Below are 15,231 nucleotides of genomic sequence, written 5' to 3'. Positions count from 1 at the left end.
TAGAGAACATTCCCATTACCCCATAAACTGCTGTGCCCTCCTCCAATCCATTTCCTGACTCTGAGGCAATCACTGTTCTGAATTCTATCCCCACGATCACTTTTGCTGATCTTGAGCTGTATATACATGTGCGTGTGTGTCTTTTTTTTTTTTTTTTTTTTAAATTTAGAGAGAGAGAGTGTGAGCAGGGGAGATGGGCAGAGGAAGAGGGAGAGAGAGAGAGAATCTTAAGCAGGTTCCACACTCAGTGCAGAGCCCGACATGGGGCTCAACTCCAGGACTCTGGGATCATGACCTGAGCTGAAATCAAGAGTTGGACGCTCAACCAACTGAGCCACCCAGGTGCCCCTCGAGCTGCATATAAATGAAACTAGAGAGCATGTATGCCTTTGTGTCTAGCCTCTTCTGCTTCAACATAGTGTTTTTGAGATTTACCCATGTTGTTGATGAATCAATAATTCCTTCCTTTTTACTGTTTGGATATTCCATTGTATGTGTATGTCACAATTTGTTTACCCCTTCTCCTGTTGATGGATGTTTGGTTTGCTTCCACCGTTTGACTGCTCTGAATAAAGCTGCCATGAACATTCCATTAGATGTCTGGGGACACATGCTTTCATTTCTCCTGGGTCATTTTGAGTGACGAGTACCATTGCTGGGTCAGGTGCAGGTTTACCTGTGTTAGAAAACTCTAAGGGTTTTTCCAAAGGTCTTGTGCCGTTTAACATATCAACTAACAACATATGGATGCTCCACTTGTGCCACATTCTCATTGACATATGGTGCTGCCAGTGTTTTTGATTTTAGCCTTTTTAGTGGGTATATAGCATCTCACTGTGATTTTAATTTGCATTTCACTGTTTACTAATGATTGTTTTTTAATGTGCTCACTGGCCATTCATATATCTTCTTTTGTGAAATGTTTGTTCAAGTCTCTTGCCTATTTTAAAAATTGGGTCCGAATACCTGTTTAACTAAAAACTGTCATGCAACTACAGTAATATCAGGAAGGGATAGTGAATCAAGAGAGATAAACCCTCATTTAATCTAACAGAAGACAAAGTCAGTAGATAGGTTTAAAAGTGAAGAATCAAGACCTATATCATTAATCCCATATGCTTTTTTTTTTTTTTTTTTTTAAATTTTTTTTTTCAACTTTTTTAATTTATTTTTGGGACAGAGAGAGACAGAGCATGAACGGGGGAGGGGCAGAGAGAGAGGGAGACACAGAATCGGAAGCAGGCTCCAGGCTCCGAGCCGTCAGCCCAGAGCCTGACGCGGGGCTGGAACTCACGGACCGCGAGATCATGACCTGGCTGAAGTCGGACGCTTAACCGACTGCGCCACCCAGGCGCCCCAATCCCATATGCTTTTGAAAATATGAGATTTCTACATGCCTGAAGAAAGAGATATGGCTGCTTCTGGAGAAGGGGATTAGAGTAAGGAACATCTATTTTATTATGATCCTTTGATATGATTTGATCTTTGAAGTTATGCATATGTCATTCCTTTGATGAAAAAGAGACTTAAAAATAAATAACTTACGGAATCTATAATCACTGAGTCAGGTGTTCTTCCAGTGAAAACAAAATTCAATTGTTTGGCTGCTCTGACCAGTGCTCCTTCATCTGTTTTAGGAAAACAAATGAAAGCAAATACACGGTGAGATGAGAAATTATCCCCAGTACAACAGAAATACATTATTGCAATATATTTTCTGTTTAATTTTAAAAGAATTAAAATTCTGTTTCTTCTGGTCCCTGTTATTGAAATCCATTTCTTTTAAAATTATATGACGGGGCGCCTGGGTGGCTCAGTCGGTTGGGCGTCCGACTTCAGCTCAGGTCACGATCTCGCGGTCCGCGAGTTCGAGCCCCGCGTCGGGCTCTGGGCTGATGGCTCGGAGCCCGGAGCCTGCTTCCGATTCTGTGTCTCCCTCTCTCTCTGCCCCTCCCCCGTTCATGCTCTGTCTCTCTCTGTCTCAAAAATAAATAAACGTTAAAAAAAAAAAAAAAAAAAAAAAGATAAAATTATATGACAATGCCAAAGGAACGAGTAGAATCATCTTAAGGATCTGAGACATGTATAGAACCAGGAGACATATTTTACTGTTAGTCATACACAGCTAAGAAGGAAAATTTAAAAGTACCTTTGGTTCCACATATTCTCTAGAAAACCTTTCTCAAAACAAATGCACAAAATTGTCTTGCATTTGCGCTTTTCTCCTAAAACACTGAATAGTAAAAAAAAATACTAATTGAGGATTCAATTTAAATGGATATAAATGCACTGTCAACACTTCAAACTAATATAACATTGTGTGCCAACTCTAAAAAAAAGAGAAACTTGGACAAAGGAAAAAAAGAAATGGATATAAATGAATTGATGTTTTATTTTATCATGTATTACTTTCATCACCATACTACATCAGAATGAGATGTAATTTTTTAATGCTTTTTAGGAATTTGGTACATTCTACAAGGTCATGGGTGCTGGTTTCGAATACAGCTAAAACATTCAAAATGAAGTTCTTTAAAATATATTCCTTCTTTCCTAAAGTCTTGCAATCATCAAACTGACTGCCTAATTACATTGAAAACAGGTTTAAAATTAAGCCGAAGTATTAAATATTGATAACCATGCTAATACATATTTTATTGAATCCCTTTCAAATGTGTGAATTTTCTTCATCCAAAGAAATACTCAAGCTCCTTGATTATCATTTCCAAAAGAGGAAAGCAAATTTGTTATTTCAAAGAAGGGAGAACTCACTGTGTGTAAGTACTTTTTAGTACTTTATACTTGTGTGAATTTTGTTATTCAAATTTCCACATAATTTATGTCATATACCAAAAGTTATATATATGAAGTTACATATTTTAACCTATATATTTAATTCTGAAAGCCAAGTTTTTCTAATTAGTAAACACATTTTTTTAATAAAAAAACCCACATAACTTGGTTATTTTACTTTTTCAAATTAAACTGATTTTTTTCTAGACAACCTGAAATTTCAGAACAATTTTCCACTGAAAAAAATATAATTCCTTCCTTTGTACCTGGAGATGCTGCTTGATAAATAATCTTATCGCCTTCTCGCTCTGGCACTGCTGTGTGACAAACGGCCATCATTGTAAGAAATTCACATATTATAGGTGCAGTTGGCTGTAAGAAATAAACACATAATTCAGCCTTTTTCACCTAAACATTTTGACACTAATGATAGCAATATTACTTCATGTCTATTAAGACTGTAGCTGTAAAGCATTGAAGGTGTGAGGGTATAGACAACTAAGAAGCCAACAGTTACTATGAATGTATTTTTTTTTTTTTTTTTTTTTAAATTTTTTTTTCAATGTTTTTTATTTATTTTTGGGACAGAGAGAGACAGAGCATGAACGGGGGAGGGGCAGAGAGAGAGGGAGACACAGAATCGGAAACAGGCTCCAGGCTCCGAGCCATCAGCCCGGAGCCCGACGCGGGGCTCGAACTCACGGACCGCGAGATCGTGACCTGGCTGAAGTCGGACGCTTAACCGACTGCGCCACCCAGGCGCCCCTACTATGAATGTATTTTTAAAATCATTCATTCCTACATGCTTTCATTAATTTTTCAAACAATTATATAAGACAACTTGGTGGTACCAAATAAAAACAGCACAGTGAAAAAGGTAGATATAGTCAAATCCTGCCCTTAGAAGACATGAGAGAAATTCTAAGATGCTCATTTACCTGGTTCTAAATCTTGATTAGATTAAGCTTTTGGCATTTGATCTTACTAGGGCTCCACCACTTTGTTGCGGTGATAATGGCAGGATACCTCTCTGTAAAGCTTTGTCCTCCCTCTCTCTACAAATGACAACCCTAATCTGAAACATGTTTTACTAAATACAAAGATCTGGTTGAGCAATTACTATGTACAATGGATTCTTACAGCCTGAGGAAGACATAAAAGCGGATCCTTTCTGCAAGGAACTTAGAGCATATAGGAAAAAAGAAGTCCGATCTTTTATTTTTTTTAATTAAAAAAATTTTTTTAAATGTTTTTATTTATTTTTGAGACAGAGAGAGACAGATCATGAGCAGGGGAGAGGCAGAGAGAAAGGGAGACACAGAAGCAGGCTCCAGGCTCTGAGATGTCAGCACAGAGCCTGACGTGGGGCTCGAACTCGTGGACTGTGAGATCGTGACCTGAACCGAAGTCAGACGCTTAACTGACTGAGCCACCCAGGCGGCCCAAGAAGTCAGATCTTTTAAATTAAACATCTTCCTGTTTGTCCCCCGGTGAAAAGAAATATCAAATAAAAAATATTCTCCTATGGTCTTGGTCAAAAAGCAAAACAAAACAAAACAAAAAACAACAAACTAAACGAAAGCACAACTGCAGTGATTGGAAGGGTAAATCATAACATTATTTGAAAAATCTGTTCTCAGGCTAGTACAGTAGACAAAACAGACATGGTCCCTGCTGCATGAAGCTTAACTTGTGGGAAAGAAAGAACACAGATAAATACACAAATATTTATTTATAGTGTGAAAGGACCATAAAGGAGAGAATGTGCAAATATCATGTAATGTGATTTGGGCCAGTCTGATGACGTTTGGCCTCATGAAGAACTGAGCAGAGTTTTGCATCAAGCAGGAATCAGACATGACTGAAAAGGTCCTAAAGGAGGAAAGAATGAAGTGTGTGTGAAAACATATAAGCCAGTATGGGCTGGGGGAAAGAAAGAGCAGCTCAAGCGAGGTTGGTGATTTAGGTAGGGGCCGGACCATGTATGGCTGAGTTAAGAAGCCGGAGAATGGTTTTGAACAGAGAAGTGATGGAAGTGACTTCCAGTTCCATCATTCCAGTTGCCATGCACAGCAAGAACTGGAGAGGAAAAAAAAAAATGGAAGCAAGGAGACTGGCTGGGGAATGCTGGGAGTCTGGACGAGGGTCGTGAAAGAGAGAAGGAAGGAAAGAAAACAAACAGGATATATTCTAGAAGTCAGTACTGATGAGGGCCTGGTCACCCCATAGAGCTGAAGATGGAGGGAAAAGGAGGTATCTAAAGCAGCCCTCAAGTTCCCGGAGAGAATACTAAAAAAACAGGTGATGGTGCAATTTGAACCTGAGAACACAGAGGAAAGAGGTGGTCAAGGTTTTTGTGGATCCTGAACCTCCTATTCTAGTTGTGAGAAGAGACTGCTAGAGCTCCACTCAGGGGCACAGGTTAGTGAGACCATGAATGCTAGAGGAGCATGTTTTGAGGTAACGATTACCAGTTCAAGTTTTGACACCTTGAGCTTGCGATGACGATGGGGAAAAGTTCTGGGGTGTCAACTTCAGGAAGCCGTATCATTTGATCTGACAGAATTTTTATACTAAGTGACGGTAACTTCGTAAGTCGAGCAGTCACTTTGAGCAGCAGGTATCTGGACTTCTTACTCTACAGAGTTGGCACTGGCCTGTTGTTTTGAGCAGGTATTTCATTTCTAGCATTTCTACAGATACTCCGAAATGGTGAATAGTGAGTTGTTTCATACAGAGTTCTATAATTATTTAATAGAAGACATTTTGAAAAGACAGAATATCAATTAGCAATACTATTAAAACTGAATTTCTAATAACCATGAATTTGTGTTGACCAGGTAAAAGGATTTAATAAGAATAGATTTTGGTAAGTATTAAATGATCCTGAAAAAAAAGAATATATAAAGAGAGACGATAATCCAGAGAAATACTCATTAGCTTCTCATTAACAAAAATATAATGGTTTTATGTTGCTTACATGATTATTTTGGAGGTTTTCCAACAATGATGAATCACTAAATGTTTTTTCGTCTCCAAACTGTGAGCTCTGCCTGAAGGGGAAAATAAATGGAGCAAAACTGGTTCATTGATACAAGTCATTGTTCTACTTGTGACTAACTTTTTAAATAAATCATTATGCAAACCCTTAATAGATTCAATATAGTCTGAATTTCCAGATATCAAAGATTTCATAATTGAATCATACAATATTTTCAATGATTCTAAAATGTAATGGACTTTTGCAGTATAATAAAAATAGTATTTTATAGTTCATTTTTCTGGAGTGAAATTATACTGTAGCCACATGAAGTTTAAAAACTTTTTAAAAAAGCAATAAAACTGTTAAAATACCTGGAATTTAATTTCTTCTACTCCGTTAATTTTTTCCAGGTTTTAGAGTTTGAGAATCAAGTTATTATAAAAAACAATATTGATTCTTTTACTTTAGCCAATGAGAAATCTTTATTTGTAGTGACTAACATTACAGAATTATCATATGGAATATAAAAATATAAGGAATAAGCTTTTTATATATCTTATCAACATCTGTCACTAACAGATATCTGGTATATTTATGTATATATCACTTGTTCTGTGTCTATATAAGAAGAATAAATCATAAAAATATATGGGATTTTTTTCTGCGTTGTGGCTATCTTTGGATGAGCAAACACTTATGTACTACATATGAAATAAATGGAATCAAAATTGCGTCTTAATCTAGCTATTATTAATCTCATGGCCATGTGGTTTAATATCAAGATGTTGAGATTAAAAGAACAAGCAGCATTTAAGTGGGAATGTCAAACCTAAAGGGTGTATTTTGCAATGGTTCAGTGAAAATATATACATCTAACCTTTTGTGCATAAAAAAAAATTCTGGAATTCACCAAGGAAAAATATGTATCCAGTAATAAATAGTTGTAACCCAGAAAGCTCTTAATCACAATTTTTACAAGTTACAGAATATTATCAATGCCAATATGCCAAATATCAAGAGTTTCATATTTTAAATCCAGCAGTTTGAAAGGAAGGAGAAATTGAAGAAAAAAAGAATTTGAAATAATGAAACATACACAGTATCAATGAAATATATTTTTCCCATAAACCAAAGAAGGAAGTTAGAACGTTTATAATAAAATACAGCCCCATTTACATGTAGTAGTTTGATCTATTAATTATGAAAATTATAATATAGTACATCTTCATTAGCAAGTAGTAGTTTAGAATTCTCAAAACATCCTTAGGAGACAGAATAAACACATTACTACTTTTCCTCTAGTTTTAAAGATAGAGGGAAAAATCCAGTAACTTTTAAATGATTTATCAATGGAAACATAAAAAACTGACATAAGTTTTCCTCCAAATACTACCATTTCTTAAAAAGAGTTTATTTCTGAGGCTCCATAAAGTCTCCCTATTATTAAAATGTATTCATTAATGGTTGTTATACATTCCTACTTATTTGTTAGATAAATTGAAATGTCAAGGAATAATCATAGTAACATCTTGCATGCGGAGGCCTATCTTCTTTCCAAAGGATTCCAGACTAAAAGCTTTCACAAATCTGAAGATATGTCTTGTTAATCTCAACAGAAACCCTTTAATCTCATAAATCACAGTTACCATAATTGATACAACTTTCAAATGTATTTATAACAAGTAACTCTAGATGTGCAATTGAAATCTTTACACGCACACATCCTACCCTCCATTTACCAATGAAGCTTCTTCTACCATGAATAATGCTAAATAAGAGCTCTTCAACCAGGAAGTGGCTTCTTTTCTAAGATCATAAAAACCACAAATAAGTCATCTGCTAATCAACATAGCCTGGGTTGGATAACTCAGGCATGGAGCTCTCACTACTCCTCTCTGAAATCTTACAAAACATTCACTTTTAGTAAAAGTAAACATAAAATTAGAAGGCTCATGTCATTTCAAAATAAGAACCAACTGCCTTAAAAGTAAAAGTGAGAATTTAAACTCAGTTGACAAAACTGTATGAATCAGCAAACCGCTCACAAATACAAATGTCAAGTCAGCATTTTGTTAGATTTTTCCACAGAAATTTTCAAGTAGCATGAGGCACACAAGGAGACAAAGAAATTATGGTGTTTTGCAAGAAGGAATAAGATAGGGAGTGTAACATTAAGGTAAGGAGAATAAGAAGCAGGTGGCCCACAATGCCACATAAATGGTAGCTTCCTGCAGGCTTATTTAAAAACTAGGATACATTGTAAATAACTATTCCCTGAGTATACAAAAATGAAGATCCCCCAGAGCAATAAAAATTAACAGAAAATTTAGAATGTATATGGCTTCAGTCAGTACTACTTATTTTCATCTATGACATTATGGACTATGACATTTTTTAAAAATTCAACACTCATTACAATGTTTTCTAAGGTCATTAGAAAAAAAGGAAAAAAACAGGTGGAACCATACTTTTCACCTTAAACCAAATAAACCCCAGATGGATGAACAATTTAATAAAGATACTAAAGATAGGGGAAAATTTTTAAAATAACTTAGGAGTGGGAAATGCCTACGTATCACATGCGTAATTCACAAAACAAGTAGATAAATCTGACTGCATAAAATTAAATGTTTCTGCATAGCAAAAACTACTGCAAGCAAAAATCAAAAGCCAAATGAAAAACTGGGAAAAACTGTTTCCAACTCATATAATGAAGGTCAGTTTCTGTAAAATAAAAAGAACTCCCAGAAACCAATATGACAGAGATCAACAATATGGCAGAACAATGAGCAGATGAGGAAATACGAGCACTTTAAATACAAGCTCTGGTTTACCTGAAAATGAGAGAAATGAAATTTAAATTTATCAATTTGGCAGAAATAAAGTTTGACAATTCTGTGCTGTTGTGATTATGGAAAAAGATAAATCATACCATTGGTGAGAATGAAAATTGACATAACTTCTCAAAAGGACAATTGGGTAATTTCTACCAAAATTAAAATGCATGTATCCTTTGATCCAGTAATTTCAGTTCTAGGAATTTACACTAGCTATCTACCTAGTGCAAAATGTACGTACAAATTCATTCTTCGCAGCACATTTTTTTAATAGCAAAAGATTAGAAATAAGTACTAAGAAAGATGTTGCTTTCAATAATTGTGGTACATCCACATAACGGATACTATACAAAAACGAGGAAGCTCTTCATTTGATCTTGGACCAACCAAAAAGATGCACTGTCAAAAGAAAAGCTGGTACAAAACAGGGTGTATAGTATGCTTTGCTTTCTGTAAATACATGAGAAAAAAATACGTGCATGTATATATGTAGAACAGATCTGGAAGGATACACCTGAAACTGATTACACTGCCTGCCTCCAGGAGGCGAAATGAAGGGCTCAAAGAGAGAGAGAAAGGAGAAAAATCTTCCCCTCCTTATACCATTTGAATTTGCAACATGTCATTGCATTATGAACTTTAAAAAATAAAATTTAAATTAAAAATTAAAAACAAGAATAAAATCCATATCAGCCACAGCCTACACTAAATGTATACATTATGCACATACATATAATACACATGTGCACACACAGGAAGACAAAGGTGGTGTGACTATAAAGCACCAGTTTTTGAAAGGATCTGCGCCTCTGGCTTTTAAGTTTCTTTATTTTATTATATATAGAGAGATTGTGTGCATGAGCAGGGGAGAAGGGGCAGAGTGAGAGAGACAGAATCTTAAGCAGGCTCCATGCTGAATGTGGAGCCTGATATAGGGCTCGATCCTATTATCCTGGGATCATGACTCGAGCTAAAATCAAGAGTCAGAAGCTCAAGGGACTGAGCCACCTAGACTTCTGTACCTCCTACTTTTAAATGATGCTATCGGTTGCAAACTAAAATCACTTAAAAGGAGATTTAATTTTTAGAAAGGACTTTGTTCTTGGGACCTCATGAAGATAAAAACCTTCTGCACTGCAAAGGAAACAATCAACAAAACTAAAAGGCAACCAACAGAATGGGAAAAGATATTTGCAAATCACATAGCAAGCAAAGGTCTAGTATCCAAAATCTGTAAGGAACTCACCAAACTCCACACCCGAAAAACAAATAATCCAGTGAAGAAATGGGCAGAAAACACGAATAGACACTTCTCTAAAGAAGACATCCAGATGGCCAACAGGCACATGAAAAGATACTCAATGTCGCTCCTCATCAGGGAAATACAAATCAAAACCACACTCAGATACCACCTCACTCCAGTCAGAGTGGCTAAAATGAACAAATCAGGAGACTATAGATGCTGGCGAGGATGTGGAGAAACGGGAACCCTCTTGCACTGTTGGTGGGAATGCAAACTGGTGCAGCCACTCTGGAAAACAGTGTGGAGGTTCCTCAAAAAATTAAAAATAGATCTACCCTATGACCCAGCAACAGCACTGCTAGGAATTTACCCAAGGGATACAGGAGTGCTGATGCATAGGGGCACCTGTACCCTAATGTTTATAGCAGCACTTTCAACAATAGCCAAATTATGGAAAGAGCCTAAATGTCCATCAACTGATGAATGGATAAAGAAATTGTGGTTTATATACACAATGGAATACTACTTGGCAATGAGAAAGAATGAAATATGGCCTTTTGTAGCAACGTGGATGGAACTGGAGAGTGTGATGCTAAGTGGAATAAGTCATACAGAGAATGACAGATACCATATGTTTTCACTCTTATGTGGATCCTGAGAAACTTAACAGAAGACCATGGGGAAGGGGAAGGAAAAAAAAAGTTAGGGAGGGAGGGAGCCAAACCATAAGAGACTCTTAAAAACTGAGAATAAACTGAGGGTTGATGGGGGTGGGAGGGAGGGGAAAGTGGGTGATGGGCATTAAGGAGGGTACCTGTTGGGATGAGCACTGGGTGTTGTATGGAAACCAATTTGACAATAAATTTCATACTTAAAAAAAAAAGGACTTTGTTATTCAGAGTCGTGTCCAGTCAAGTCCAAGAATATGAATAAGTGATAGAATTTGATAATATATTTGTTGGACATTGGTTTTAACCAAAGTAGTAAGACCTACTTTTCCATATGGCTCAAAATGTTTTTGAAGGCAATTACAAAGGAGGAGTTCCAAAAACATTCTGTGAAACGGCTGCATCATTGGAATAAATAAATTACCTGTCAACGTAACTACTTTCAAGACTAACACTAATTTGGATGTGTTAGATCTCATTATTATACAGTCATACCTGGAAGAATGTTTTCATGAGTCTAGCTGCTGCAGCAGAAAAAATAAATACCACTCATTCCATACATAATTATATACCAGAAGAAAATGAGAAAATAAGACCAGAAAATAGTACTATCTACTGATATTATGATAATACCAACAACCACAGTGAAATGACTAAGCACAAAATACAATAAGGGAATCCTTCTGGAGAATCATCTTCATTAGCATTAACTTAAAAATATACCAAATAGTGTGGGATCTATATTAAATAGTTAAGGAAAACAAATATGTTATCTGGGATGTGGTTCAAAATAATGGTGAAATTGGTCTTGAGTAGTTATTATTGAAGTGAGTGAATGCGTAACCTGTCTACTTTTGTTTATGTTTGAAATTTTCCACAGTGAACATTAGGAAAAGAAAAAAATGGCTATGGAAATATACAGTTTTGAAAAATAATCATATCTTAGGGCTACATGAATAGAATAAGCAGAACTTTTTTTCCATTGGTAGATTTTTAATAGAAAAGAATTACTCTGTAAGGTTGTATGTTAGCTTACGATACTTGGCAGTAACAAAAAAAAACCATACCAACTTTGAAGTGGCTACTGGTTGGGAAATGATCTCATCTCTGCAAACTACACTAATATATTTAAGTGAGTGAAGCTACACCTGTCATCCATTATCTTTAATGTCAAGGGAATGTGTTTGAAGATACTCTCAAGAGAGTATCATAGGTTTGCCTTCGAATTCCATTAAATGTACAATCATCTACATACATTTAAGTGTTAAATATTATGTGTTTTTTAAACTTGACATTTTGTGGTGAATATGGTTCAAGGAGGGCAGTAAAATATATACTGGCTACAGGTTTTATATATGGAATTCAATGAACTTCACATTGAAATGTGAAGCTGTTGACAGGAATGAACTTTGATTTTGGGTTTATATACTCATCTACACTCTCTAGTTTATCCTTGAAGACCAGCATCATGAAGATGTGGTCAGATGCCTGGAGCATAAGATTCAACCAGGATTACACTTTTTTTTTTTTTTTCTTTTTCAGGATCACAATTTTGAACTTGGTATTATTGGCAACATAAAATCAAGTGGATGAGGTTGGGGAGATTCCACACTTATGAATGTGCAAAATTTTGCTCCCTGTGCTAAATTTTCACAAAACAGTTAAATTGTACCTGCTCTTGCCACCTTAACAAGAAAGAAAAAAAAAAGCCTGAAATGGTAAGGATATTTTATGCTCTAAAAGCGTATGTTTTTAAAATTCTTTAAGTTCTATAGGACAGAACGTGACCAGCACCTATTGTCTAACCAGGCTGGGTGAGGTTTTAACTGTGGCTTCCACGTTTCCTGGTTGTGTACTTTGGGGCAACTTACTTTGCCTAAATTTCAACAATTCTAATATGGTCATGTCAATCACAACTCTTCAAATGTGTCATCAGGATGGAATGAGAGACATCAGAGCTAACAGTCTCTGTGAGTATACTATGTCCAGACTCTATTCTAAGCACTTTAAAAACAGAACTCACTCAATATTCACAACCTCCCTATGATGTTCAAATTCTGCCAGATGAGGACAGGCAGGCAGAGAGATCAGGTGACTTTTTCAAGGGCACTGGTAGGATCAGGATGTGAACTTGGGTGGTCAGAATCCAATGTCTGCATCCTTGACCACTACAGAAAGCCGGGACAGAATAGAGACTCAAGTACCACCTATTCTTTCATCTTTGCAGGTCTACAGGTAACTACCTGATAGATGGGGAATCTAAGCATATATTTAAATTAAAGCTCACCTTATTATCAAGGTGATAAATGCCTTCCCTATGGTTATTTTTTAAAATACTAATATTTAAGTGGAATCACACAATTTATGCAAAATCTGGCATTTCTTAGAGTTATCTAGTTTAGAGTATCAAATATCAAATTTTCCAAAAGGGTGTTTTACAAAAAGAAGTTAACTAGATAATATGCCATCCTCTCTTTCCAATAGCGATAAAAATAATAAAACAACTTCTATTGAAAGTAGGATATTTTAAGTTACCTGAGTAAATAAACAACAATTTTTAACATTTCCATTCAATCTTAATGAAAACATGGTAATGGTAATTTCCTTCTCTTAAGAATAAATGAGCTTTCTGGGGCGCCTGGGTGGCTCAGTTGGTTAAACGTCCGACTTTGGCTTAGGTCAGATCTCATGGTTCGTGAGTTCGAGCCCCACGTCAGGCTCTGTGCCAACAGTTCAGAGCCTGGAGCCTGCTTTGAATTCTGTCTGTCTGTCTGTCTTTTTCTCTCTCTGCCTCTATCCTGCTTGTGCTCTGTCTCTGTCTGTCAAAAATAAATAAACATTAAAAAAAAAAAGAATAAATGAGCTTTCTTAGAAAAATGTGTATTGATTCTACACTAGTGAACAGTATTTTAAATTAATAGAATTATATTAATGTTACAGAAAAACAACAAATAAAAGATGGTCAAAATTTTACTACATTCTCGAAGGATTCAACAAAAGGGAATATCTACAGCATTAAAGTTGAATTATCTACCAAAAGTAAGAAGCCTTGGAATATTTTTAAAAATGGTAAAAATTATTCAGTTGTGTGTAGGTGTTGAAATTGGAAGACGCTCCAAGCAATGAGCTTAGATGTGATGACTCATCAGTTATCACATGAACCAAACAGCTGTCTCTATCAGTATTATAGGTATGAGGTTTACTGCAAATTGTTACCAAATCTCCACTTTATTGCAATAAAATTCAAGTTGAAAAAGAGTAAATAATGTTATTGGACTTCCATGCATATTGGAAATGTGGCTAAATCATAAAACGCACGTATAACCTGAAAATAAAAATATAACCACTTATAAAACCACAATGTTTTCTATAGTTACCAGCACTAAAAGAACCTGTTTTCTGAAGTTTCATTGGCCACTAAATCATGATGAATTATAGAAATGGCAAAATAAATTTATACTGTTCTAAATGAAAATGTAAATCCATGTGGGGGGGTGGTGGTTTAAGGGAACAAAAATCCAGAAATTAAAACTATAAAATGCCATCTTTAATTAATTCTAAAATTAATTAGATTCCAGTTAACTTTAGTCCTTGGTAGCATTAGTCTTCCAACATTTGTCCCAGACATTTAATTTTAAAAATATTCCTTTTCTAGCCCATATTCATTTAGATTTAGCAAACGAATGAAAAGATGTGAAGAGCATTTCCACTTCTTAGGTAGGTTTCAATAGCATCTTTTTTGTGGCTCTGTAGAGTACGTAAATAGCAGCAGAAGGTGGCAGTGCTGCGCTAAAAAACGTCAAACTTCTTGAGTTCCAACCGAAATCGGCTAGTTCACAGCCCAGGGACCCAAAGCTGATCATCACAGACTTTATTATAGACACATAATGCAGAACTCTAGCAGGCCTAACCATTAAATTAAATGTTTGTAACATGACTAAAGGTTATGCAATAGGAAATCAAGGATATTCGATGGATTTTAAGAAATACATACTTTACAGCATTGTTACCCTATTTTATCGATAATGCTTTTCCCCCCTGAAAGTAGTGAAATGTGTTTATCAAAACAACAAAATGCAAACCTCTTAAAGGAATCAATGAGACAGAAAGGTCCATGCAGCTTACCATTCATCAGGAGAGCAGCCATAATCCTCAGGTTCAGGGACATGGCTTCAGAAAGCAAGAGGAGGGGCAGAAAGAGAGGAAAAAATAATCACAGAAAGGCTCAAAACATAAAAGCATGAATAAAGGAAGTACTGAAAGATGGATCTTGAAAAAGTTAAGAAAATGAACTTTTAGTTGATTTTGAAAGGATGGCAGTTAGCATAGAATTAGAACATGATGATTTATGGTAACTAAGCAGGTTTACAAAATTATTCTATAACAGGAAAGCCAAATTGCCTCTTGACCATGGAATTTACCCATTTTATTCACAGAATATTCAAAAAGAAATATTTCAACCTAGAGGTTTAAATACATGCTAAAACCAATGGAAAATTAATTACATGTTGTATAATCAGAATAAAGTATTTTAATGAAACAAACATGCTAATAGCTAGGAACAAACGATCATATTGATAAAATTTCCCAGGTACATTTGAGAAGTAAATTTAACCACCATGAAGTAATGTGTCTTTAAACAGTATAACATTACAGTAAAATATTACATTTCTATAATTAAATGGAACTGCATTTTAAAAGATGAAC

General features: G+C 35.5%; 1 protein-coding gene across 7 annotated transcripts in view; it reads right to left on the bottom strand.

Moving 5' to 3' along the window:
* The window catches only part of ATP8A1 (ATPase phospholipid transporting 8A1), a 232,689-nt gene that overhangs the window by 126,436 nt on the left and 91,022 nt on the right, over positions 1 to 15,231 (bottom strand). For 6 of the 7 annotated variants that reach the window (XM_058722721.1, XM_058722723.1, XM_058722720.1 and 3 more), the window contains 4 exons: positions 14,650 to 14,694; positions 5,774 to 5,846; positions 3,060 to 3,165; positions 1,546 to 1,628 (listed from right to left, as the gene is read on the bottom strand). In XM_058722721.1, the coding sequence (XP_058578704.1) occupies positions 1,546 to 1,628; positions 3,060 to 3,165; positions 5,774 to 5,846; positions 14,650 to 14,694 (307 nt within the window). The remainder of the gene's footprint in view (positions 1 to 1,545; positions 1,629 to 3,059; positions 3,166 to 5,773; positions 5,847 to 14,649; positions 14,695 to 15,231) is intronic. The other variant, XM_058722722.1, reaches the window with a different exon arrangement.

Source organism: Neofelis nebulosa, chromosome 3, assembly GCF_028018385.1.
Source record: "Neofelis nebulosa isolate mNeoNeb1 chromosome 3, mNeoNeb1.pri, whole genome shotgun sequence".
In the NCBI taxonomy this organism is placed as follows: Eukaryota; Metazoa; Chordata; class Mammalia; order Carnivora; family Felidae; genus Neofelis; species Neofelis nebulosa.
This window is presented reverse-complemented; position numbering and strand designations above follow the sequence as displayed.